The sequence below is a fragment of the Pituophis catenifer genome, unplaced genomic scaffold (genome assembly GCF_029215685.1).
Source record: "Pituophis catenifer annectens isolate HBS135680 unplaced genomic scaffold, rPitCat1.0.hap2 SCAF_3, whole genome shotgun sequence".
NCBI lineage: Eukaryota > Metazoa > Chordata > Lepidosauria > Squamata > Colubridae > Pituophis > Pituophis catenifer.
In genome coordinates, this window is record NW_027256883.1 from 54,164,685 (window position 1) to 54,191,437 (window position 26,753).

The following is a 26,753-nucleotide window of genomic DNA, read 5'->3' on the forward strand; positions in this document are numbered from 1 at the left end:
AGGTGATCGCATGATCTTGGGACACAGCAATGGTCATAAATATGAACCAATTGCCAAGCATCTGAATTTTGCTCACATGATCATGGAGATGCTGCAAAGGTCATAACTCGGAAAAACGGTCATAAGTCACATTTTTCAGTGACTTTGCATTATCACTAAATGAACTGTTGTAAGTCGAGGACTACCTTCTTTGTGTTTTTGTAAATTTGTGCTTTTGTTATCGGTGATACTATCTAGCTACCTTATATTTTATAACAATGGACTTGGATCTTGAGTTTCAACGTGCTTTGGATAAGGTTGCTGTCTCTGGATCTTGAGCCTATTTTATAAAGTGTTGGCTATTCCCCCTAAGTTTGGTGTTGTCTGCAAGGCTGGATGAAGGAAAAATGTATTTGAGTTGGGGCAAAAAATATAGTAGAAAACCATCTGGATTGTAAGAAGAACAAAACATTCAATACTATTGGAAACACTAATAATTAAACTAAAGCTTAAATATTCAGGACATATAATACAAAGAAAAAGGTCACAGAAAAAGCCCTCAATACTAAGAAAAGTGAAAAAGAATCTTTTCTGCCTTTCATTTTCTTGGGTTACAGTTTCTATACCCTTTTGTGTGCTGCGTAATGTTGCCTATTCAAAAGGCATTGAGTGATAGTTGTGTGTATGTATGTAAAATGTCTGCTGGAAGGTATTCTGAAGCTGCTGACCCATATCTACATGTCAGAAATATGTTTTAATAAGATACTACTGTTCTGCACTTTGAGAAAAATCATATTTTTCTCTTTGAGTGAGGGTTTCCTGCCCCCCGCCTTGAAAGAGGCGGTGGTGAGGCCCCTCCTCAAGAAGCCCTCTCTGGACCCGGCTGTTTTGGCAAACTACCATCCAGTCTCCAACCTTCGCTTTGTGCGAAGGTTGTTGAGAGTGTGGTTGCACGACAGCTCCCGCAGTACCTGGATGAAACTGTCTATCTAGATCCATTCCAGTCCAGCTTCAGGCCTGGGTACAGCACGGAAACGGCATTGGTCGCATTGGTCGATGATCTCTGGAGGGCTCGGGACAGGGGGTGCTCCTCTGTCCTGGTCCTATTAGATCTCTCAGCGACTTTTGATACCATCGACCATGGTATCATGTTGCACCGGCTGGAGGGGTTGGGAGTGGGAGGCACCGTGTTACGGTGGTTCTCCTCCTATCTCTCCGACCGGTTGCAGTCCGTGTTGGCAGGGGGGCAGAGGTTGACCTCAAGGCACTTTTTTTGTGGGGTGCCGCAAGGGTCGGTCCTCTTGCCTCTCCTGTTCAACATTTATGTGAAGCCGCTGGGTGAGATCATCTGTGGTTTTGGGGTACAGTGTCATCTGTACGCTGACAACACTCAACTGTACATCTCCACCCCAGACCACCCCAATGATGCCTTTGAAGTGATGTCCTGGTGCCTGGAGGCCGTGCGGGTCTGGATGGGGAGGAACAGGCTCTGACTCAACCCCTCCAAGACCGAGTGGCTGTGGTTGCCGGCGTCCCGATATAGCCAGCTGGTGCCATCGCTGGCTATTGGAGGTGAGACATTGGCCCCCACGGAGAGGGCCCATAACTTGGGCGTCCTCCTGGATGCACAGCTGTCTTTAGAAGAGCATATGACGGCCGTGGCCAGGGTGGCTTTTTATCAGGTTCGCCTGATACGCCAGTTGCGCCCCTTTCTGGATCAGGACTCCTTATGCACGGTCACTCATGCCCTCGTTACTTCCCGCCTGGACTACTGTAATGCTCTCTACATGGGGCTCCCCTTGAGGAGGACCCGGAGGCTCCAACTGGTCCAGAATGCAGCCGTGCGGGTGATTATGCGGGCGACATGGCACTCCCATGTAACACCTCCTGCGCGAGCTGCATTGGCTTCCGGTGGTCTTCTGGGTGCGCTTCAAGGTTTTGGTTCTCACCTTTAAAGCGCTCCATGGTTTAGGGCCTGGATATCTATGAGACCACCTTCTGCCACCGATAACCTCCCACCGTCCAATACGCTCCCACAAAGAGGGTCTCCTCAGGGTGCCGTCGGTCAAGCAATGTCGACAGGTGACCCCCAGGGGGAGAGCCTTCTCTGTGGGGGCACCCGCCCTCTGGAACGAACTACCCCCAGGGATACGACTGATCCCGGACTTCCGTACTTTCCGTCGGGCTCTGAAGACTTTCTTGTTTCAGTGAGCCGGGCTGGCTTAAGATTTTAATTGATTAATTTTATGGGTAAGGGGTTTTAAAATTGGGTAGCCAAATTGATTTAATTATTTTTTAAATCATTTTAATTTTCATACTGTATGTATTTTAACCTTGGCTGTTCACCGCCCTGTGTCTTTCGGGAGAAAGGCAGTATAAAAGGGAAAAAATAAAAATAAAAATAAATAAATAAATAAATAAATAAATAAATAAATAAATAAATAAATAAATAAATAAATAAATAAATATTAAATAATAATAATAATAATAATAATAATAATAATAATAATACAGTAGCAGTTACTCAAATAAGAAAATTGAATATTCCCATTACCATTCATGAAAGTATTTCCTTGTAATTTTCACATTTAGAAACATTGGCAGGTGGAGGCCAAAAAAGTAAAGATGCTGTGTCTGTGTGATCAAAGGTCCACCTCTTTTTAAAATAGATATGATGCATGTATTTGGGTAACGCTGGACTGTGATTGGAGAAACCTACTCTTCAGAACTCTCCTCTCCCAACACCTGCCCCCCGCCCCCCATCGCCTTTATGTTTTAGAAGGATTGAAGCGATATGGATATGTTATTATGTACTGTGAATGTCTAATAGCTAATAGGAAGGGAAATGTTATCCTTTCCAAGGCAGGTGGATTCTAGCCACCCTGTAATTTATGAGATGTTCCTGTGTGCTAATTCCAAAATGGTCCTTGAGGACAGTAAATAAGATGTGCCGCTCATTAACAGGACAAAATAGATCTGCCTTATGATGTAAACATAAATCACTGGACTTCATAATAATAGCTGCCTGTGGGTGGGGGAACCTTTAGCTCTGACACACTCCACTTACCAAGGTTAACCATTGGTTTTGTTCTAGACAGTGATGAGTGTAAATCTAGTGCTTTGCTTACTCAGCAGGTCAACCTGAATGCTAGCTTGTTTGGTCTTGCTTTTGCTTTGCCTCTTTATTTGTCCTTTGACATCAGTTCCTCTTTTGTTATGAGCTCTGGTCCACCTATCTTCCAATTTGTCTTCTGAACCTAACTTTCACCCAATCCCTATCAGGGTTAATTCCCGCATCTAGTTTTGACACCATCTTAAGTCATATTTGCTGTTCTGAATGCCGAATCTATAAGAGAAATGTTTTGAAAAAACATTTTAAAAAAATTATCAGTGGCAAGGGGAACAATTACTTCTCCCAGCTGTCCTGGGTCAGGAAACAATTGGTTGTTAATTTGCTTATCTTAGATGGAGATTGTTCACTTATTTTAATTTCCTTATCAGACTAATTACACTTTCATTGTGATGACTGATTGAAAGGAAACAAGTCCAGAATAATCAATAGTATAATTTTCATTGTATCTTCCTGGCTCTGTCTTAACAGAGATCCTCCCAGAGAGTGTATCAAGCAAATTCCATGCCAAATGTATAAATGAATTGAATCAAGTTATATCCAAGATAATCAGGTTCAATGAGGAAGACTTAGAGTTGTCTGGCAACCACCTGTTCAAGTCTCTTGCCCACAAAGGGAATATTAACAATCTGATAGTTGTTTAGATCTTCTGGATGCATAAAATGATTCTTCAAAATCATAGATAAAAAAAAGAATAGTTATGCATTCATATTATGCAGGTAACTAATATGCATTTTGTATTACGTATATTAGTTATCTAATTTAATAAATTTAAAATTAATTACATGTCCTCATCTTTTCTTGATTAGACTCCTAGGATGTGCTCTACATTGGGTTGATTTTTAAACATCTGGAAATTTTGAACCTGTAAATACAGCAGCCTTGTTACTGATGGGCATTATCAGAAAAGAGCACCCACTTGTGCCTCAGACTTTGCATTGGTTATCAATAGATTAATAAGCATAATTCAGAGTCCTGATTTTGTCATATAAAGTCCAATATAACTTGGTGTTTAAGAACCTTCAGGATTGCCTTCTTCTACTTGAATCAACCCATTCAATAAGTTGGCAGAAGCTTTTTATCTAAACCTATACTTGTGAAGTAATAAATTGGAAGCCAGGAGGTGATATTTTTAGTTGCTGCTTCAGTCCTGTGGAAAATCCTCCGTTTAGAATTATGATTTCCTCCATTATTTCTAATGTTCGGTGTCTTACTGAAATCGGAACATTTCTGAGGAGAATTTGATTTAATGGTTTGGTCTCATCTTTATTTTACCTCAAGATGTTTTTTATTTATTTGTTCATTAGATATTAGTTTATTTGGTTGTGCTGTAATGTTTTAATTATTTTTCATTATCATGAAAAATGATAATGTCCAATTTCAGGCTGAGCAAACATACTAGCTTAATTTATAAGTGGTTTACTGATGAATAATACTGCAGTCAATTACAAAGGGAGGTAGAGAGCCTGCTGTGCAAATGCATACATGTGTACTTCAGAAAATATAGGGAAGTGAAGTCTTGTCTGATAAATGGGCACAACATAGGTAATGTAGACGTTCAGTCCAGAAGCATGCTATAGGAGGCAAATGGAGTATAAATTCAGAGAAATGGGCACTGCAGCAACAGAGAGGCATAGTCCACAAAAATCCAGTAATCAAACACCAGAGAAGTCAATCAGCCTGTTGAAGTTGAAAGGATGAGAATTAAGGAACAGAGCATTGCATACTTTCTGTGTATACATAGTTCCATTGAAGACAACCCACTGAATGTGGTTGGTCAGCCAATTGAGAATCCTTCAAGTGGTACTACTGACTATCTCATATTGCTCTGTCTTATCAAGAAGGAGGTTGCAGTCAACTTTGTCAAATGTCTTGCTGGAGTCTAAGTGTATTATGTCCACAGCAATTCGCTGGTTCACTAATTTAGTTACTTTATCAAAAAAGGCAGTAATGTTTGTCTGGCATGACCTGTTTATAACAAACGCATGGTGGTGTTTATTAATCACCTTGTTTGTTTCCCATGCTCCCAGGTGCTCACAAATGCTTATTTTCCCCATGATTTTCCCAGATCAATCAAGCTGATTGGCCTATAATTTCCTCAAGGTTCTGTCTTGGTCCCAGTAATCTTCAACATCTTCATAAATGATCTAGACAAGAGAATAGAAGGGGAACTCATCAAATTTGCAGTCAACACCAAGCTGGGGGGTGGGGGGGAGATAGCTAATACTTTGAAAGAAAGGCTCAAGATCTAGAATGATCTTGACAGACAAGCTTTGGGCTCTATCTAATAAGATGCAAATCCTGTAGTGAGAAAAATAAAATAAAAATAGTCCTTCACTTAAGCAAGAAAAACCAAATGCATAGGAACCCTGACATAGGTGTAGAATGGATGATATTTGGCTCATCAGAAATAACTGTGACAGGGATCTAGGTATCCTAGTGGACCACCATTTAAATATGGGCCAGCTGTGTGCTGCAGCTGCCAAAAAAGCCAATGCAGTCCTAAATTGCATCAACAGAAGGATAGCATCAAGACAACTAGAAGTGATAGCACCACTTTATATTGCCCTGGTGAAACCACACTTGGAAAACTGCATCCAGTTCTAGTCATCATGATACAAAAAATATTTTGAGATCCGGAAAGTGTGCAGAGAAGAACAAAAAAGAAAAAAAAAACGATAAGGAGCCTGGGAGCTAAATCATATGATGAATGGTTGAGGAACCTAAATAAGTCTAGCCTATCGGAAAGAAGGATCAGGAGAGACCCGATGTCTTCCAGTTTTTGAGAGGCTGTTGCAAAGAAAAGGGGATTGACTTATTATCTAGGGCATGAGACGTCAGGACAAAAGGTAACAGGTGGAAGCTTGTCAAAGAGAGATCCAACCTAGAAGTAAGGAGAAATTTTCTGACAGTGAGCGCAATTAATCAGTGAAATAGCTTTTCTCCTGGGATTGAGAGTGCTCCATCACTGGAGGTTTTCAAAAAATAGACTGAACAACTATTTGGTATAAGACTCCTGCCTTGAGCAGCATCTTGGACTAGAAGATCTCCAAGGTCCCTTCCAGCCATATGAGTGTATGATTTCTGTGAACATGTACTCAAGAATCCAAGGTTGTATCATTTTCAATGGAGAGGCAATTACTGGCAGATGTTCTTGAATAGGCCAGATTCAAGTGTTACTCAGTTATGGATATTGCATCTTTGCTTCTTGAGGAGCCAAGTAGCTTGCCTTTGTATGATTCTCCAAAGTTGCCAATGCATCTTCTACTTGGCACCCTCTTCACTTGACCCTTCCTGCTACTCCTGATCTGCCAAGTCAATTTCCATTGGTGCATTGACAACCAGTTCCTAAAAGTGGCAAATCTTCTGAGATTCAGAGACTGAGGAGCCTGATCCAGCAAGTTGCCAGTCTTAGACTCCTTATGAGTGAGAAGAGTTCGTAATTTATTAATACAAATTATAATAATAGTGGTTATTATGGAGTCCATAAAGTCACTTTTGTTATAGGTTATATTTATAATATAACCTAAGGTTGTAAAGAGCAGTTAACATCTACAGTATATCTTTGTCTTTATGTGCATTTGTTGTCATATTCTGGAAGATCTTACTATTTAGTAATATCACAATCAACACCTGTATTCTCATTCCTTCCCTTCCTCCCTCCAAATGGTAAAGAAACAATTACAGTTTTCATTCTGACATTACTAGTAATGATCTTAAAAATGAAATTATTTTACGTTTTTTATCTGAAAATTTACATCCACTGCAGCACATTAACATTTATCAGTAATCTGTTTGACTTGGGTGTTTAGAAATTTTATGCAGTCACATACCAGCTTTTAACACCATATATCATCTCCTGAAACACGAGAAGACACAGGAAGCAACTGTAAAAATGTCGCTGTTTCTACAAAGGCCAACATCTAAAGATTGTAAATCTATAATCTGTGGTTATAGTTAGGTTCATCTTTTGCACGATGGACTTTAATATTTAGAGAGGATGAATCTAACTAGAACCACATGCCAGCAGAAGCACATTTTTAAAATAACCACGCTATGCATGATTCGGTATGGATTTTTAAAACAGTAATTCAGCTACCCTCAGTTGTTTTTCTAATTCCCACTATCCCTTTTAAGGATTTGTTGTAAAGCCAACCAAAAATCATCAGGAGTTAGATCAGATCATGCAACCCAGCTCTCTTCCCTCCTCCTTTCCTTTCTGTCTTCATTTTGCAGTATTGTATTTCCACTATTTCCTGGTCTCACAGAAAGAGGCAGTGCTGAGTTAGAAAGACAAAAATAGACCTTTACAGAGAAATATAGGGATCGTAAGTGTGTGTGTGTGTGTGTGTGTGTGTGTGTATGCGCGTGTCCGCGTCTTTATGTGTGTGCGTGTTTGTGTGTGTGTGTGCACGCGCATGCTGGTGAGAGGAAGACAGCATTAGGCTGATTTCCAGGAGGAGCCTTCTCTCTTTTCACTGTGTGTTAGGCATTTTGTACAGATTTTCGTTCTGTTAAAAAACACTTACCTCTTCCGGAAGTTCTTTATATCTCTTTGGGGGAGGAAAAAGAAACCAACTGTGATCAGAAAACGGCCAGAAACCATTTTATTTGAACAACTGGTAGGAAGAAAAAGGAGAGATACCATCACAGGGATATAAATATCTTCTGATAAAAAATATTTGTTTGAATAGAATTATATATCAGTAGTGCAGCCTGACTTCCACCGTGAGGGAGAGCGATGGGGTGTTTGGGCAACAGCAAAACAGAAGATCAGCGTATTGATGAGAAAGCGCAGCGAGAAGCCAACAAAAAAATAGAGAAGCAGTTGCAGAAAGAGCGACTGGCTTATAAAGCCACACACCGTTTGCTTCTGCTGGGTAAGAAGAATGGTTTCTGTGGGGTGGGGGGGGAGGAGAGGGTGCATTAGTGCAGTTAGTTTTTCCGGGGAGACAGATATTATAGACAAACTGCTGTTTATGTGTAAGAGAAAATGAGATGGAAATAATGCAGTCTTGTTTTATTAACCAGAGGGGTTTAAAATGGAGAGATTGACTAAAGTATATGTAACAATATTTTGGGAAGAGAAAGATGCTTTCAACCTGTGTTTCTCCTCTCCCGAATGTATTTACATCATGCATTTTTCTCTTCATTTTCAGGGGCTGGTGAATCAGGAAAAAGCACTATTGTCAAGCAGATGAGGATCTTGCATGTAAATGGATTTAATTCAGAGTAAGAATTATTAATACGTATTTGGGGGGGAGGGAAATTTAAAAAGAGTCCAAATAGGCCATTTGGAACTCATTAGCCCAAAGAGAAGAACTGATATTTGTACACATTTTGTCAGTGTTTCCATTACATGATAAGCATGGACTTTACAATGACGCATATATATTCCAAGAATCATGAATTTGTATTCTGCCCCCCCCCCCCAACACACACACACAAAATCTGGTCTTTCTACCGTATTTTACACTGTTGTTACTGCAGTGCTTAATAGGCCCTTATATAGCAATAACATGGCGACTACTTACAACAAATACTAAATATTGACTGTATGCATGATTAAAGATATATGATCCATTCGTTTGAAATAACTATTACAGAAAAAAATGTAATAATTTTCATCTTAAAATAAACATGGTTTATTGTCAGTAATATTTATCTCAGATTTTTTTTTAGAATTTAATAATAATTTAGATATGATTGAACTTCTAGAACTGAAGTCATAGAACAAGATGAAGTATTTCTGTCCTACAAAAATTCTTTCATATTTAATTATTTGACTTGCAATATTTCATGTGACATTAATCATTTATTTTAGCTAATTTGTATGCCAAATACAAGTCAATACAATATCAAGATATGAGTATAGTGATTGGGAAAAATAGTTTTTGGCATGGCAAATTATTACTTGAATATTTCTGAAATAACTGGAGTAACCAATTGATTTTTGCTGTTGTACACAGAGAAAAGAAACAAAAAATTCTGGATATTCGGAAAAATGTAAAAGATGCAATTGTGGTAAGATTTTATTATTATTTTTATATATATACATTTAGCAATTGGATGAAACAAATTGCCAGATAAAGCTAAATTAACTTCTATCAGTATTTAATATGTCCTGTTATTTTTTTCCTAGACTATAGTTTCAGCAATGAGCACTTTAATACCTCCTGTTCCATTAGCTAACCAAGAAAACCAATTTCGAGCGGATTACATCAAAAGCATAGCTCCACTTTCTGACTTTGACTACACCCAGGTAACATTTCTTTTTCTTTCTCCTTTTCAATTCTCAAAAAGAATAGGAGTGCCTTATTTTCCATTTATGAGGCCTGGACTTGTGATAAAATTATAATTAAATTAATTAGTATTGCAATAAGGAAAAAGAATCTATTCTGATATAATGCTGCATTTTACTTTCCTAAAATATTTTAAAAGAGTATAATGTAAATAACAGGTATGCAAAACTGTATCAGTTTTCAGTTTTGTGGTTTGTAAAATTTGAGACTGGTTTTAACTTTGTGTAGAATGTTGGTGAAAATCAGTGATGCTTTATTATCAGAAAGATTATACTGCTTGTAGAAACTCCATTTTCATCCTTATGAAAACTTTGATCCAATATTTTGATTTAATTTGTGCTAGCCATTCTATAAACCATTGTACAGCTTATAATAATTTATTTAGAGCAGAGGTTACTTGCATATATTTCTCTGATATACACAAAAGTTAAGGTTAAAAATTTTCAGCTCACTCCTTTCTTTCAGTCACCTACGTCTATCAGTCTCCATTGGGGAGACCTGCTAATAATTATAGATAATGCATAGAGCAAGAGGAATTGATGATAAAAAGAACACCATATAAAATTCAGGGTATACCAGATTTTACTCTCAGAAATCAGAGGACGATCATAGACTCTTAGAGAATATATTTTCAAAGATTGTGTTTTTTTGAAGAGTATAGGAAAAGGCATTAGAAGGAGAAACAGGGCATAAGACTGAAGATTTGCTGGTTCCTATGCCCTGTTCCCCTTTCTTTTGTGTTCTGTAATACCATATACATGATCGTTTCCTTATCATTTTGCATAATGAAATGGAATAGAAAGGAACAGCTACTTCCTATTTCTTCATTGATGTCCTGCAGCCAATAAAATTATTGAATGATTGACAGAAATTTAAGATTGTTTGATTGTGTTCACAGTTGGCAAATAGCAGTAAAATGTTCTTTTCTTTGTTGCACTCATTATGTTCTAAATATAATCTGAAAAAAAATACATTCAGGACTACTACTAGTATTGATCAAAATGAATTATGAGGATTCATCTGTAATAATGGAGATTTTTATGTGTTTCTTTTCTTCTATATAAGTAACTATGTCATTATGTTGTCACTAACTAAGAATCCTGAATTATTTTAGTCTATTTCTCCTGTTTTTCTTTTGGGATAGTATGGGGTTTATTACTAGTTTTATTAAGAATCACAATATGTTTGTACAACTTCAGTAAGAGACACATTTGGTAGAGGACTATCTCTGGTTTAGGTTTGGGATATGGTAGAGATAGTCTATTTTTAAATAAATACAGTTTATATGTTATATATTTGCATTAAATGCAACTATTCAGAAAACTGTCCTCATATAGCTTTTTACTTGAAATAATTTATTAAGCATATAAACTTTTGTTCTAAGATAGCTAATATTTAACTACATAACTTTTAAAGCTTCAGTGTTGTACCAACTTGGGAAAAGCTACCACTGAATTCAGTGTGGGGTTTTTTTTTGGTACCAGTAATATAGAATTGTCTTTGGTGGTATGCACAACTCTCTTACAAATGTAAATGCCAGAGATACTAATTTGACTTTTAGTTGTATTTGTTTGGTCTAACAATGTTGTTCTCCTGTCCTTTTTATTTATTAAAGTTGGTAAATGATATATGGACTTGACCATGTCATTCTTGTAAAGAGGCAGATTGGGAATGTCCCTATGTCAAATATATTGAGCATTCAAATACTGCTGTATCAGAAAATAAGAGTTTTGGTTTAGACCTAATAATAGGAATGTTGCTATAAAGTGAACTTGTTGGTTTTCTAACTAGGAAAAATCAAGTATGCAGATTTAGTAGACCTCTTTTGGATTAAAGAAACATAGGAGTCCTTGTCAAAGAGTAACATGGCAAAGCATTTCTAAAAACATTCAAGCATAATATAGTGAGCATATTAAAAGCAGAGGCATCCGCAGGTGGTGGTTCAAAAAAGTCAAGATGTGACTGCATCATTAAAGCCCCACCATTTTTTCTTGTGTGTTATACTCATTGCTTACATATGAAAAGAGATAGAGCTTGATTGCACAGTTATATCTGCCATCTTGACTTTTTTGACCCATACTGTGGATGCCCTGAATAAAAGAGGGGGTATTGTAAGCCCCTTGACTCAACTAACACTCTTACGTTCTTAGCCAATATATATTGCATATAAACATGGGCTAATATTTTTGGGAAGGAATTCCAGAATATCTTAACTGCTTCTAATGGAGAATAACTGTTGTGTGATGCTAACCTAGAATGTAGACAGTTGTAATTTAAATGGGATAAATATATCCATTCTGTTGAACAACATCCTCAGCTTAGGTTTAAAGCAGTGGTATCTTTGATACAATAAACTTCCATTTTGAATCGTTCCCTTCATTTTAGATCTTCAGTAGTGTAGGTGGAGGTGGTGATATTACATTAATATCCTGGCTCTCCTTAAGGACCAAACATCTTTCACGATGGAGTCCCTTCATTTTAGTCTTACAACAACAGGCTTATAAGGTAGACTACCTCAAATCCAGTCCAGCTACATCAAAGTCAAGTGCAGGCTGAAACCTGCCCCATTACTGCACCTTAATCATTATTCAGCATTAGTATTGTGCATAGGTACAGTCTTTATGTATTTTAAGTAAAGTGCTTAACCACATATTTGTATAGGCACAAATATGTGTAAACTATGGGGAGTCAGATTTGAATTTCTATAGCAGGAAGGAATATATATATTTCCTTCGGTTATATAATTGTGCTGTCTGAATGCATGTCCAGGGGGAGAAGAGAAAAATCTGTATCTTTGTTTACGGAACCTTTGAATGCAATTGGATTTTTCCCCTACTAACTTTTTATATAAGTCTGCCACTACATAAATACAGATAAGATTTCAACCGTAATTGAAATTGTATCTCATTTAAATCAGTTAAATTTAATTTAGAGTAAAATACGGTAAGGATTAAGCTGTAGGAATAATCATTTGAAAATGAAGCTCTCCTAAATCATCAAAACATATTGGATATAGATTCAGATTATGTTACTAAGAAAACATTCATGTATATATAAAGTATTTCTATTCTAATATAAACAATAGTTTATAGAAGTAAACTGCAGAATTCTGACATCAGCAGAGGAGTTAGCATTTCTTTACTGCTGCTGTATTTTCACTTTATCAGATTATTATTCTGTACTTTGATGCTCATTGCTTCTTATTTTGGAGTTGTTAGTGAAGATGTCTGAATGTATTGAAAGGATGTTCTAGTATGTTTTGATACAGTAATTATAACTTTAAATTATATTTGTATGCATGTGTCTGTGTGTGTTTTCTGTGCTATAAATCTTTAATTTTGCAAGTGGTTTTTATGCTATACACAGCTCAGAGTCACATTGCTTGACTTGGTGTGCCTTATCAATCTTATCAATAATTCAGTGTGTTATGATTTGCAAAAATTAACAAAGAAAATTGTATGAGCTATGGATTACAGTAGATGAGTCATGATGGACTTGGATGGAGACTGCCATTATTGAAGTCTTAGATTTTTTGGAAGCTTTTGATACTGTTGGGAGCATAGCCTCTGACCTGCTTGCAAGAATCATTAATTGGAGACATAATATTGTGGTGGTTCCACTTCTACCTGAGTGGGTAGGTCCAAGCGGTGATATGGGATAGGGAGGTTGAACCAAAGTTACTTTATTATGGAGTGCCTTAAGATTCCCTATTTTATTCAATATCTACATGAAACCATTGAGTTATCTGTTGGTTGACTTGGTTTCAGGGGAGGTGTGATAATTATACAAGATGCAACACCTCATTTACATATCTCAATGCTTAGCCTATTGGGAGGTATGATGGAAGTCATAACCCAATGTTTGAAGTTGTACAATAGAAACAGATTGCATTTGAGATAGTCATTCATACCCTTGTCATTTAGATATTAAATTATTGTAACTTATTCTATGTAGGCTATCCTTGAAGACCACTTGGAAACTAGATAGTCTAGAACATGGCAGCATGTACACCTCACCTGCAAGACCTACAGTGATTACCAGTAATTTTCCAAGTGCAATTCAAAGTTCAGGTCACTCAGGGCTGGTTATCTTAGAGGCTACCTTTCTCCAAGTGTTTCTGTCTGCCATAAAACACCATAGACATATCTGAAAAACTAGGATAGCTTGTTAAGGGTCCAAACCTATCAGGTGATATGGCATGTGTGTGTGTGTGATTATGAGCATTCTTCGTAGCTATTCCCCTGATTTGGAATAGTTTCTCCTCTTCGATGAGTGTGGCCCCCACCCTCACAGCTTCCAGAAGTAGATGAAAACATGGCTTTTCCGAATGGTTAATTAAAACCAATAGTGACATGTTAGCAGATATATTTAAAATAATGGTAATCATTTTAATGTAGTAATCATGTGAAAATAATTAGAAAGGGTTTACAGTTTCAGTTAATTATATTGATTTGTATGGTGTTTTATATGTAAGTTCTGTAAGTCATCTAGAGTCCATTTGGTTATACTCTGATCTCAAACACAGAAGAGAAGAGTGTCTCAGCCATTATTAAGTACCTAATTAAAACTATGAATATAGTGCCTGAGTTCAAACATAAAAAATCACTGCAGGAAATTCAAATTACAGGTCTTCCACATTACAGAAAGGAAATAGAGGAAGTATATACAAGCCCAACAACGTTTCAACAATATAATGTTGAACATTGCGTAGTGTATCTGCTAATAGGCCTGCAACTCTCTTGTGTGAATATTCCATCAAGCAAATTCAATTGGGATAAGTTTGTATTACATCTTATTGAGTCACACTTTTAGTACCATAGCATTACATTTCTATCCCTGTGACTCTACATAGCTTTGATTGGCAGATTTACCAATGGATGATACCTTTCAGTCCCCACCACATTTTTCATTTCTTTCATCTTTCTTTTTTCCCCAAATTTTTTTTCTATTCTTATATTTTAAAATCTCTGATTCTGCAAAGGAGAGCTGAAGCTGTCAACATGTGGAACATATCTATAATCTTTTGATTTTTGGATAGCCTGAAAGCAGTAAAAGTGCACTGGTTTGTTGCCTAGCAGCAGCTATGCATATCCATACACAGGTGCTTCTGAAAGTGGGAGAGGAGTGGGAAGAAGTGGAGGAAAAAGAACCGCAAGATCAGGAGGGACTTCCTCTGTTTTTTGTTTCATAATACCAGTCTTTTTCCTAAGTGTGTTGCCTTGAATATTTACTTATGAAAAATGGGAAAAGTAGAAACATGAACCTTTCTCTGAGGAATCTCTTAGCAATAACATTTATGGATCAGGTTTACTTTCTTAATCTCTGCTCTCCATCTCTGGAGTCTAATTTTTCCAAGAAGATGACAGTGGCACAGTCTATTCTCTGAAACTGGCTAGGGATATTGTTAATATTTTTTTTCCAGATGGTAACATTTGGCTCATAAAAATTGCTTCTGGTCAGTTCCTGGTGGGGCCTAGATCTGATTCCTATTCATAAGGTTACCATATCTAGACTTCAGAAATCCAGACAATCAGTAGATGATACCTTAGAAATACACAAAAATCAAGGTTTTGCTACCATATAGTAGTGGAAAATTTTGTAGCCTTGATTTGATAGTCCTTTCTGAAAGATTAATGGGTTCTTATTTAATGTTATGCATATAGAGGTACCTTTCAATTTATGTCTGTAAACCACATTCCCAATTTCTTTGAGTTAACTGAGTTGTTGCCTCAAGAACAAAGATAGCACTTGAAAGCACTGAGAGTCACCTAAGAATTATGCCCATCCTCTATGGTTCAGTTTTCCTAAAAATTTCCTTCTTTATAGCAATAGTAAGTAGATCAAAGTTAATGAATATGTTAGTGCAGGCAAAGAGTATTTAAAGATAATTCTTCTAAAGAGAGTCAAATGTTCTGAAAGATTGAATCCAGTACACCTGTTTTATCTGGTTTACCTCCTTTGAAAGCATTCTTCAGCTTCAGATAACAAATTAAATCATTTGCTCTCTAGAGCAATTAACTCACCCCACCATTTTCTAAATCTTAGAGGCTGTCACAAAGAAAGCATTCATATCTGGCTCCTGGAGATAGAGAGCAGGGCAATAAAAAAATGAAGAACAAAGTTGGTATGTGTGTGTATGTGTGTAAATCTAATGCCAACTAAGATAATATAAAGTAAGAAAAAGAAATCAAAGCAAGCTAAAAATGCAAGAAAGAAAAAAGGAAAAGAAAAAAGGAAAGAAAAAAATACAAAGAAATTGCTCCCAATCTTCTTTATGGTAGTACAATTATGAATTCTTACTCTATGATTACAACATAATTCTCTTCTGTATAATCATCAAAACCATATTTTTTAAAAAGTTCTTTTTTTGTTTGTTTGCTTGTCTTATACAAAAAATATGTAAGTGGTTTCCAGTCAGTAACTAATGTAGATACTGTCTTTTCTCAGATCAAAGAAGTTAATTTAGCCATCTCAGCAACTTCCACCATATTTACCAACCATTCCTCTATTATGGGTAGCGCCAAATTTTCCAATTCTTGTGCATGCAGTAGTAGTAGTAGTAGTAGTAGTAGTAGTAGTAGTAGTAGTAATAATAATAATAATAATAATAATAATAATAATAATAATAATAATTTTATTTCTATACCACCCTTCTCCCAAAGGACTCAAGGCGGTGTACAGCCTATTAAAACACAAAAATATACAGACATCAATTAAAAAATAATTTAAATTATTAAATAATTTCGGCCCAAATTAAAACCCCAAAATTTAAAACACCCAATTTAAAATCATTTACATTGATAGCCCGACCTGGAGGAACAGTAGGGTCTTGAGGGCACAGCGAAATACACGGAGGTCAGAGATCTTGCGTAATTTGGGGGCAGTTCATTCCACAGGGCAGGAGCTCCCACAGAGAAGGCCCTCCCCCTGGGTGTCACCAGCCGACATACCTTGGCCGATGGTACCCTGAGGAATCCCTCTCTATGCGAGCGGACTGGCCGGTGGGAGGCTACTGGTGGCAGAAGTCGGTCTCGAAGGTACCCGGGTCCTAAGCCATGGAGCGCTTTAAAGGTGGTGACCAACACCTTGAATTGCACCCGGAAGACCACTGGGAGCCAGTGCAGCTCGCGCAGGAGAGGTGTCACATGGGCACAACGAGTCGCACCCATAACCACCCACACAGCCACATTCTGGACCAGTTGGAGCCTCCGAATGCTCTTAAAGGGGAGCCCCATGTAGAGAGCATTACAGTAGTCCAGCTGGGAGGTGACCAGGGCGTGAGTGACCATGCGCAAGACGTCCCAGTCCAGAAAGGGCCGCAACTGGCGAATCAGGCGAACCTGATAAAAAGCCCCCCTGGCCACGGCTGTCATATGCTCTTCTAAAGACAGCTGTGCGTCCAGGAGGACACCCAGATTACGAGCCCTCTCTGTGGGGGGCAAAGATTCACCCCCAATAATCAGCGATGGCACCAGCTGACTATATCGGGACGCCGGGAGCCACAGCCACTCGGTCTTAGCCACTGAGCCTATTTCTCCCCATCCAGACCCGCACGGCCTCCAGGCAGCGAGACATCACATCAAGGACATCATTGGGGTGGTCTGGGGTGGAGATGTACAGCTGAGTATCATCAGCGTACTGATGAACTCTCACCCCAAAACCACGGATGATCTTACCCAGCGGCTTCACATAAATGTTGAACAGAAGGGGCGAGAGGACCGACCCTTGCAGCACTCTCCAAGCGAGGCGCCGCGAGGTTGACCTCTGCCCCTCTGCCAACACAAACTGCGAGCGGTTGGAGAGGGAGGAGAACCACCGCAACACGGTGCCCCCTATTCCTAACCTTCTCAACCGCTGCAGCATGATACCATGGTCGATGGTATCAAAAGCCGCTGAGAGATCTAATAGGACCAGGACAGAGGAACAACCCCTGTCCCGAGCCCTCCAGAGATCATCCACAATGCGATCAATGCCGTTTCAGTGCTGTACCCCTGCCTGAAGCCCGACTGATACGGGTCCAGATAGATAGTTTCATCCAGGTACCAGGGAAGCTGTCGTGCCACCACACTCTCAACAACCTTCGCCACAAAACGAAGGTTGGAGACCGGACGGTAGTTGGCTAATTCAGCCGGGTCCAGGGATGGCTTCTTGAGGAGGGGCTTCACTACCGACTCTTTCAAGGCAGCGGGAAAGGCACCCTCACTCCGAGAAGCATTTATAATCCCCTGGAGCCAGCCTCGTGTAACCTCCCGGGAGGCCAGTACCAACCAGGAGGGACACGGCTCCAATAAACATGTGGCAGCACTAATCTTACCCAGAACCCTGTCCACATCCTCGGGAGCCACAGGATCAAACTCTTCCCAGATAATATTCTCAAGACCTACCCCCGTCTCCCCCCTAGACTCATCCAGTTTGCTCTAGTGGTTAAGATACCAGGCTAGAAATAAACTGTGAGTGCTAGTCCTGTGCTAGGCATAAAAGCCAATTGGGTAACTGTGGGCCAGTCACTCTCTCTCAGCCCAACTCACTTTACAAGGTTGTGATTGTGGGAAAATAGGAGGAGAAAGTAGTATTAGATACATTTGCCACCTTGAATTATTGTAAAGAAATAAAAGTGGGATAAAAAGCTAATTAATAAATTATATATTCATTTTTAAAAGCCTCTGAATCAGTAAATGTATGTACATCCAGAATTTTCTACTTTTTTACACTTTCACCAAACTTGTTATACACATTTCCAACATAAATATAAAGCTCCTTTATATATTTTAGACAATTTCCCTGTGACATATACCAATAGTACATTATTTTATAGAACTTCTCTTTTATAAGAAATGGATGATCTAGTGGTCAATAGATAGATAAATACTTATTTTTAAAATGGAAAATAATTATTTCAAATATGAAGTTAATTTTATAAACAGGAGGAAAGATGCTGAAGATTTAAGAGGTGACAGAATTATGGCAGAGTGGAACATTGGTGGCCCTAAGGGCAGCTGAGAGAAGAGAAGGAAAGGAAGGTGATGGGGAGCAGAAGTGACATATTCCAGACTTGTACAGATTTTGTTTTATCAAAAGCCAGGAATAGCCATATGTTTCCAAGATTTGCATGTATATGGAATACTTAATGTCAAAAAGTGCTATATAAAATTAGTTTACAACACTAGTGAGTTTCATATTTCCTGACTTCCAAACTCAAAGGACAATATATGGGGTCTACATCAACAGGGGAATAGTGTCTAAATCATAGGAAGTACAAGTAATGCTCAACATGCAACCACAGTTGAGCCTAGAATTTCTATTGCTAAGTGAGACAGTTGTTAAGCGAACCGTGCTCCCATTTTATGATTTTTCTTGCCACAGTTGTTAAGTGAATCTGGCTTCCCCTTTGATTTTACTTTTCAGAAGGTTACAAAAGGTGATTGCATGATCCCAGTACACCGCAACCATCATAAATATGAGTCAATTGGCAAGCATCTGAATTTTGATTACACAGCTATGAGAATACTGCAATGGTCATAACTGTGGAAAACAGTTATAAGTCACTTTTTTCAGTGCTGTTGAAACTTCTAACAGTCACTAAATGAACTCTTGTAAATCAAGGACTACCTATAATTGTTCCATTTTATTTTGCACAGGTTAGACCTCAGCTCCAGTATGGTATCCAGTTGTGGGTACCATTCAGATAAATTAGAATAAGAGGAGGGTGCCAAGGATGATCTAGATAGAAGTTAATTTCTATGGAGTCACAGCAAAGAAATTTGAAAGATCTGCCTGTGAAAAGAGAAAATGCAAGATAGCTGAAGTATATTACACAAAAGAAAATCAGAAATTGTTCTTTTTCATACTGATGTGCTGAACTTGAAGCAGTGAATTGCAACTATAGGAAGCCTGATCCCAGCTGACTGATAGGGGAAAAAATAACAGTAAGAGCAGTTCAGTGATAAAAATATTCAGAATAGTTATGGGTGTATTCATTGGTTATAATCAGGCAGAATAGCTATATCTCAGGGTTGGTTTAATTTGGATTCATGCACTTAGAATGATTGAACTTGATGATATCGCTGGTCTCTTCTACTTTATATCATATCTCATAACTTCTCCATTGGCCAGGAAGGCAAATATTGCTATATCCAATCAGTGTTTGAGAGGTACTGTATGTTGACAGTTTCTCTGCAGCTTCTTGGAAGACTAGGTTGGCAACAAAGATCTAGTTGGCTGGACTTAAGTGTTCCAAAAACATGATTGTGTGTAATGAATGTAATCTCTACAATTATGAATCTGTTTGGGTTAAATTCAGCTATTAGTTGACTGAGTCAATCAATCCCTTTTTGGGTGTTTCCATAACCCTTTCCGTAATGAAATGTACTCCAGAAATAAACTTATACTCGAATTTCTTTTGCTAGTTATTTTAACATTTGGTCCATTATTAGAGCTGTTAGAAAAATAATCTCAATTGATGCACAATACTGAAAAACAAAACTTTCAAATTCCTTTCTTAAGGATATTTATAAACATTCACTGTAAAGTGAACAATTCAAAACTAGGAATATTTTGCTGATTCAGTATTGACCATGAACAATATAAAGAAAAAATCAGGAGGAATATATCAAAATAAAATTATGACATATACCCTCTCTAGTTTTTTATGTTATTTTTTTTTTAATGTGGGATTTTTATATGAAAGCTTCTTACTTCAGCTGAGAAGATAACTAGATAGCAAAATGCTAGCTTTTGTTGCTAACTGTGGCATAGTGGAGGAAAAATAGTAGAAATCAGTAAGACTTTTTCATTGCTCCGAAAAAATTTACAAAAGCGCAGTATGTTACTGGATACACAATTAATATTGCTTTGTTAAAATTCTATAATGTAAAATTATCTTCTCCATTTTGCTATGATCTACCTTTTCTTTTTTTGCAGTAAATGCTTTTCTGTGATTTTGTGTGTTGCTGGGTAAAGTTATTTTTCAGCCTGTTTCTCCATTGGTAGTTGTTGCAAAGCAACTGTTCATGTCAACAACTTGTTCTGGATTTCTTCCTCATGTGCCCTCGATGCTCTACCATGGTAACATTGTTAGGGCTCTTCCACTTGAATCCTAGTGTAGCAGCTGGGGAGCACTATTGTTTAATAAATGGTGTTCACTAGAGAAACAGTGACGATATCAACTGCTAATACATTTACATGGGAATTTTCAAGTACACAGTGCTCTTTTATTTTAAAGCTAAACAGGTCTCATTATTCCCCAGGCAGAAGATTGCCTGTCATCAACATGTAGAGTTTCCAGTAGAAGGGTAAGATAGAAGTGAAATATGTATCACAGGTTGTTTTTTTTTTCTATTTAAGCTCAAACTGAATGTATTTATTTATACCATTTGTAGCATATTATAACCAATTCTAGGCAGCTTCCAATCTAAAGTAAGAACATAAAAACCATATTAAAACTATAAAACTAAGCACATGAAAAGGGATAATCGTCTGTAGAGATTCTCCATCATCCAGGTCATGGTTGTCCCAAAGCTGCTTTTAAAAAGGCAACTGGACTTTCTTGGTTTTTTTCTTTGAAAATATTTTGCTTCTCATCCAAGAAGCTTCTTCAGTTCAAAAAGCACCTTTTCAGTTCAAAAAGCACCTTCAAAAGCACATTTGAGACAAAAGGATGTTCAGAAACTTTAAGCAAGAAACCTCTATACAATTAACTATGGATTTGATTCAAATGTTATATGATACTGACTAGTTCAAAAGTTTTGGAGGTCATAAAAAAAGATTTCTAGGTTGTCTTTGAAACCCTAACGGTTGGAATATATAAAACCATTTCTATACAAGTTGTCTTCAATTTATGACCATTCATTTAACAACTGTACAAAGTTAAGAACACTCCACTCCAGGGGAAGGATACTGTAAAATCTCCATTCCCTCCCCAATCTAGGAGAAGGTTACTGCAAAATCCCCATTTCCTCCTGATCAGCTGGGACTTGGAAGGCAGAGGATAGATGGGGGCGGGGCCAGTCAGAGGTGGTATTTACCGGTTCTCCGAACTAATCAAAATTTCTGCTACCGATTCTCCAGAACTGGTCAGAACCTGCTGGAACCCACCTCTGATGCAAAGGGCAGAACACCAGGCCTCAGCTGAGTTTCTGAATGAAGAGTGGGGCCAGAATGTCCTGAGTGGTAGCCTATCAGCAGTCTCCATCTTGGCAATCCAATATAGTCCAATGGCTGCCATGCTCCTTGGCCATGCTTGCAAGCTGTCCCCATGGAAGTAAAGGCACAGTAGGATCTGGCCCTTTATAGAAATAGTTTGCTGACTCCTAGCTTAGAGACCCACGGACAATTCTTACCTAGTAATAATTGAGAATTGAAATGGAAAACAGGATTTTCTTGATCATGCTTGTCTTGCTGGGGATTTATTTCTATAAGAGAATAACATTTCCTCTTGGTATATGAATGTGCCTTAGTGATCTGGTTGACCAAAGCTATTCAAATAAAAGCAATAATTAAAAGAACTGCAAAAACAAGGAAGGATATTTCAACATTTAATTGAAATCTTATAATGGAAGGTTTTCTGGAGCTTATTTGTAATTATAGATGAAACAAGACTCAGAAACTGAACAAGTTAGATTATGTGATTAAATAGTTGCTAATTTATATCCTATAGTAGATTTGCAACTATGAGAATTTCAGTGAAAGAAAAGTATTAAATTCATACTGTATATTTTACTTAGAAAAAATGGCATAAAATGTTCTATCATTAGTATAGTATCCCAATCCTAATCACTAAAACGGATAGGTCATTTTCTAAAAATGACTGGAAGTGTAAAGATAAGGTCAGATCACTTTTTTCAAATCTGGTGGCTATGCTGTGAAGCTTAACAGATTTCGAAAGTGATTCATCTCAGAATGAAACAAATCTTAAAAGTAGAATTTACTTTTTAACCTCCAATATTCTTATTAAATTTTACTGAACAGTATATTCCCACAGTACTACTGAATTAGCTCTGTACATCATAAATATAGTGAGGATATTTTCTGCCTCCTGTTGCAGAAATTTGCAAAATCTGACATACAATTTAATTGAAATAAGAAACAATTTCTCGATTACAATTTAATACAGATTCATTTTATAATTAACATTTTGACATATTGTGTCTAGTTTACAATAATTATGAATTTTCAGATTTTTAGAATGATGTAATCAATTATTTACAATTAACTAATGATATATTGAAAAATTATAGTTTCTATAGTACGTGTAAACCCCTTGTTTTCTAACCTTGTATTTTTTTTTGTTCTTTGTTTATATTTTTCCCTTAAAATTGTCAATAAAAATATGTTTGAAACAAATATAATCTAAGGATATGCATAAACTATAGTATTTGGTTCATAACTTTGTTTTATCCAAAACCAGCCAGCTACTCTAAGTAATCAACTTATAATCACAACTAGGATCAGAACTGCTGTTATTAAGCAAAGTGGATGTTGAGTCACCTGATTTTATGACTTTGTTTGCTATAGTGGTTAAGCGAATTATTGCAGTTGTTAAGTGAATTGTGCAGTCATTAAATGAATCTGGCTTTCCCCAGATCAACTTTGTAGAAGCCAGCTGGTAAGGTTAGAAATAGTAATCACATGACCCTGGGACTCCACAACCATCATAAACATACACTGGTTGCTAACTGCTTAAATGTGACCAATGGGGATACTGCAACAATTGTAAGTGTGAGAACCCACTGTATATTTTTTTTCTATTTGAATCATTGGATAATTTCAATGGAGTATATCAAATTTACCAAAAAAAATAATCAGAATCTAATATTTTTGTGAAAATTAGAAAACAAGTGTCATTTGCATCATCATGGCACACACTAGACCCTCTATTATATGGAGGCAGTGTCACAATGCACAAGAAGGGTGGAGTTTATACTGTGATGGTGCAACACTCATTTTTTTTAATCTGGCACACTCCTCCGATGTCCCAGATAGGAAAAAAAACCTCCACAAAAGTCCCTTCATATAATTAGAACTAGTTCGATAAATTGGGGGAGATGTACATTTCCACTGCTTCCTCATTCATTTTTTTTTTAATGAAGGGTTTATCATACACTTGTAGCTAAATTTTGTTTTTGCTATTTATATTTTCATAAAGTAATGAATGGATTTTTATGCTTTATTTTAAAAAAGGGATATAATATTATTAATCTTACATAGAACCGAAATGGGATTTTATGAATAGTAGTTCCCACAAACAGGAACCTTTGTCCTGATATCACCAGCTCCCAGTCAAGGAGTGATCAGGTGATGGCAAAACTTTCCATCCATGTGGTTATTGGATGTAATTATGACTACAACTTTGATGGAAGAAATGTAAAAAGGCAACTCTATTGACTTAGGACATAAAATTGACTGTGTAATTTATCTGTTTTTAGTATTTAGAGTATTGTTACCCACTGACTGTATAATATGAACATGTTGCCTATAATATGCACAGAGAAGAACAAAACGTCAGAGTTATAATTGTAAACCCCCTTCCTCATTTAGTTAAAAACTCTCTGTTGTGAAGAATTATAATAAACTGAATTTGCATGTATGCAAATTGCACATTTGTTTTTATGGTTTAGGAAGGTCAGTTTCATATATCTGCATTATGTTACAAGATCCTGAAAAATAATAAGCTTCATTTTAACATTTCATTAGATGTGACAATAATTTTCCCCATAGAATAGTTTGTTTTTCAAAACAAGCTCTTCAGGGAATGAAGTTTAAAGCAGTTGGTAATTGTTCCTGTGGATACTAATGAACTTTGCCCAACACATAATATATTGTACTACTACTTGTTTAGAAACTTTTATTATACCAGGTTTTCATAAAGCTTGAACAGAATCTGTGGCAGACTGATCATCGTTACTGTAGTGCTAGCAAAAATGAACTGAATTTGATAAACTACTTAGTATGAGCCTTGAATTATTAACCTACATTTGGGCAAAGTGAGAGAAGGGAATACAATTTATATAATATATGACTTTAAGGGCCTTGGAACATATTATGATAAAATAGATTACATAAATAAATATGAATGTTTTCTAGAACCTAAATTGTAAAATTTCTACATATTCATAAGTAGTGGATATGAGTAACCTCAATTATTTGAATCATTAACTAAATAACCAACAATGTTTAAGCGTGCAAAAACTGTCAGCACATTCACTACAAATGTCTAAAGATGGAGAGCTTTCAGGTCTAAGGCTGAACATGCAGAAAGCTCCACTAAATTCAAGATTGAGTGGAGGATTCCATGGCTACAACCCAAGATAAGAAGTTCACCCATCCCTTTCTGGCATTTGTATGACTGCTGCCAGCAGCATCTATATGACATGCACAAAGGGGGATGCTTTAAAGAATCACAAGTTAAACATGAGTCAGGAATGTGATGCCACTGTTAAAAAGGCATTTGCTATCTTAGGACATTAACAAAAAGAGTTAATAGAATGCAGCTCACGGGAAGTAATTGTTCCACTCAATTCTACTGTGATCAGACCCTGCCTGAAATAGTATGTCCAGTTCTAGTCACCATAGCTGGAAAGGGAGAGTGACACATTAGAGCAAGTTCAAAGGAGGACTACCAGAACAATGGGAGGACTAAAAATCAAGCCTTGTAAGGAAAACTTGAAGGATATGGATAATAATGTTTAGGAGATGGGTATATGGTAGCAGTCTCCAAACATCTGAAGAACTGTCAGCTGGAGAAGGACAAGATCTGAACCAGTGGGCTAAAAGTACAAGATGATTCAGGTTAGATATGGGGAGGAGCTTTCTCACTGTTGGAGATATCAGGCAGTGGAACATGAAGTGCTGAGTTTGTCCTTTGCTGGAGATCTTTAAGCAAAGTCTGGATGGCCATCTGTCAGAATGATCCAGTGGATCTTGCGCTGAATAAGGGATTGGACTAGAATGACATTTAAAGCCCATTCTTTGCAACTCTTTGCAAACTCACTGACATTATTATTCTGTTAAGTTCCCAACTTTTTTTATTGAATTTACCCATTTCCATAATACCATAATTGAGGTGCGACTGGTTTGTATATTCCGGTGTACTATGTGAGAACCTGGAATTTAATCCTCTAAAATAATAGATTTTAACCCAGACGTCTTCAGTTATTCTAGCATTGACAGTCTTGTGCAACATTTAATCTTTGGACTCTGCTGCTCTCACTGAATTTATAGCTTTCTAATTAAATGCATAAGAGAAGTGGGGAAAAAATACTCTCTGGAAAGTCTCACATATTAGGGGAAAATAGTAGGAAAGATTGCAACTACTTGTTCTATTGCCTTAGATTCTTATTGGGTGAACAAATAATGTTAAAAAAGTGGATCAGGGATTTAGTCCATCTATTGAAACATTAATAGGCTAACTAAAGCAGATAAAACAAAGAATATTTTTCCTGGATTACAGGAAACAGCATAGCAACTGATTGTCAGTATATCACCACTTCAGTGTTATGTCCCCTACAGCCCTGGAAACTATATGAAAGTACCTCTGATTTAAAGATTCATCTAAACTGAGATTTTTCTAATACTGAGTCTACAATTAGCGTATTTTCAGTCAACAATTCCTGTAATAAAATAAAAACTTCTGTATGCTGAGATCACTATCTTGTTGAAAAGCATTTTATGATAGTACAAGAAGTTGTAATTCAAAATTCAACCAAAGATAAACAATTATGACCAACATTGATTTTTATATGAATGTTATAAAAACAAGCATTGTAACATCAGATAATATAATTTATTAACTCTGGCTGAATTTTGCACAATATTTATTTAGATAGTGGTATCTGGGAAAGATTTGAAAACACCATGTAAACCACTACACCCAAAATTTTATTAAAATTTGCCTTACCGTATCTTGAAGTTTGTAATGAGTAGTATGAAAACAAGTAGAATGTAATTATAAATGATTAGTTAAATAACTGTCCTGGCATCAGCCTCAGTCAAGTAGGCACAAGTTTGTAGCTGGTTAGTGATATAAATGTTATGTTTAAAAATAAGGAGGCACATGTTCAGATTTTATTCAGTAAGACGATAGACTAATTAGGTCTACATCCTGATAAACTATCGTTGTGGTAATTTTTTGTTAAGCTCTGGGATTTTGCAATGTGCAGTTTTTAATAAACTAATTGATTGGGTTATCTGGGATTCTTTTTAGCCAATGGACTCCAATTAAGTGGATGGGATGGTCTCTAATAGGACTCCTGCCATTTATAGGCATAATTCAGGGTTGGGTTGTAATTACCTATACTACCGGTTTGCAACGGAGCTGTGCACATGCGCAGAAGCTTCCTGATGAT

At 37.0% G+C, this 26,753-nt stretch overlaps 1 protein-coding gene across 2 annotated transcripts in view; it reads left to right on the forward strand.

Moving 5' to 3' along the window:
• GNAL (G protein subunit alpha L) overlaps positions 1-26,753 on the forward strand; it is a 106,576-nt gene that overhangs the window by 34,498 nt on the left and 45,325 nt on the right. Inside the window, exons 1-4 of one of the 2 annotated variants that reach the window (XM_070942383.1) lie at positions 7,745-7,989; positions 8,269-8,341; positions 9,079-9,133; positions 9,252-9,371. In XM_070942383.1, the coding sequence (XP_070798484.1) occupies positions 7,851-7,989; positions 8,269-8,341; positions 9,079-9,133; positions 9,252-9,371 (387 nt within the window). In that variant the 5' untranslated portion in view covers positions 7,745-7,850. Of the gene's footprint in view, positions 1-7,744; positions 7,990-8,268; positions 8,342-9,078; positions 9,134-9,251; positions 9,372-26,753 lie in introns of those variants that run through there. The other variant, XM_070942382.1, reaches the window with a different exon arrangement.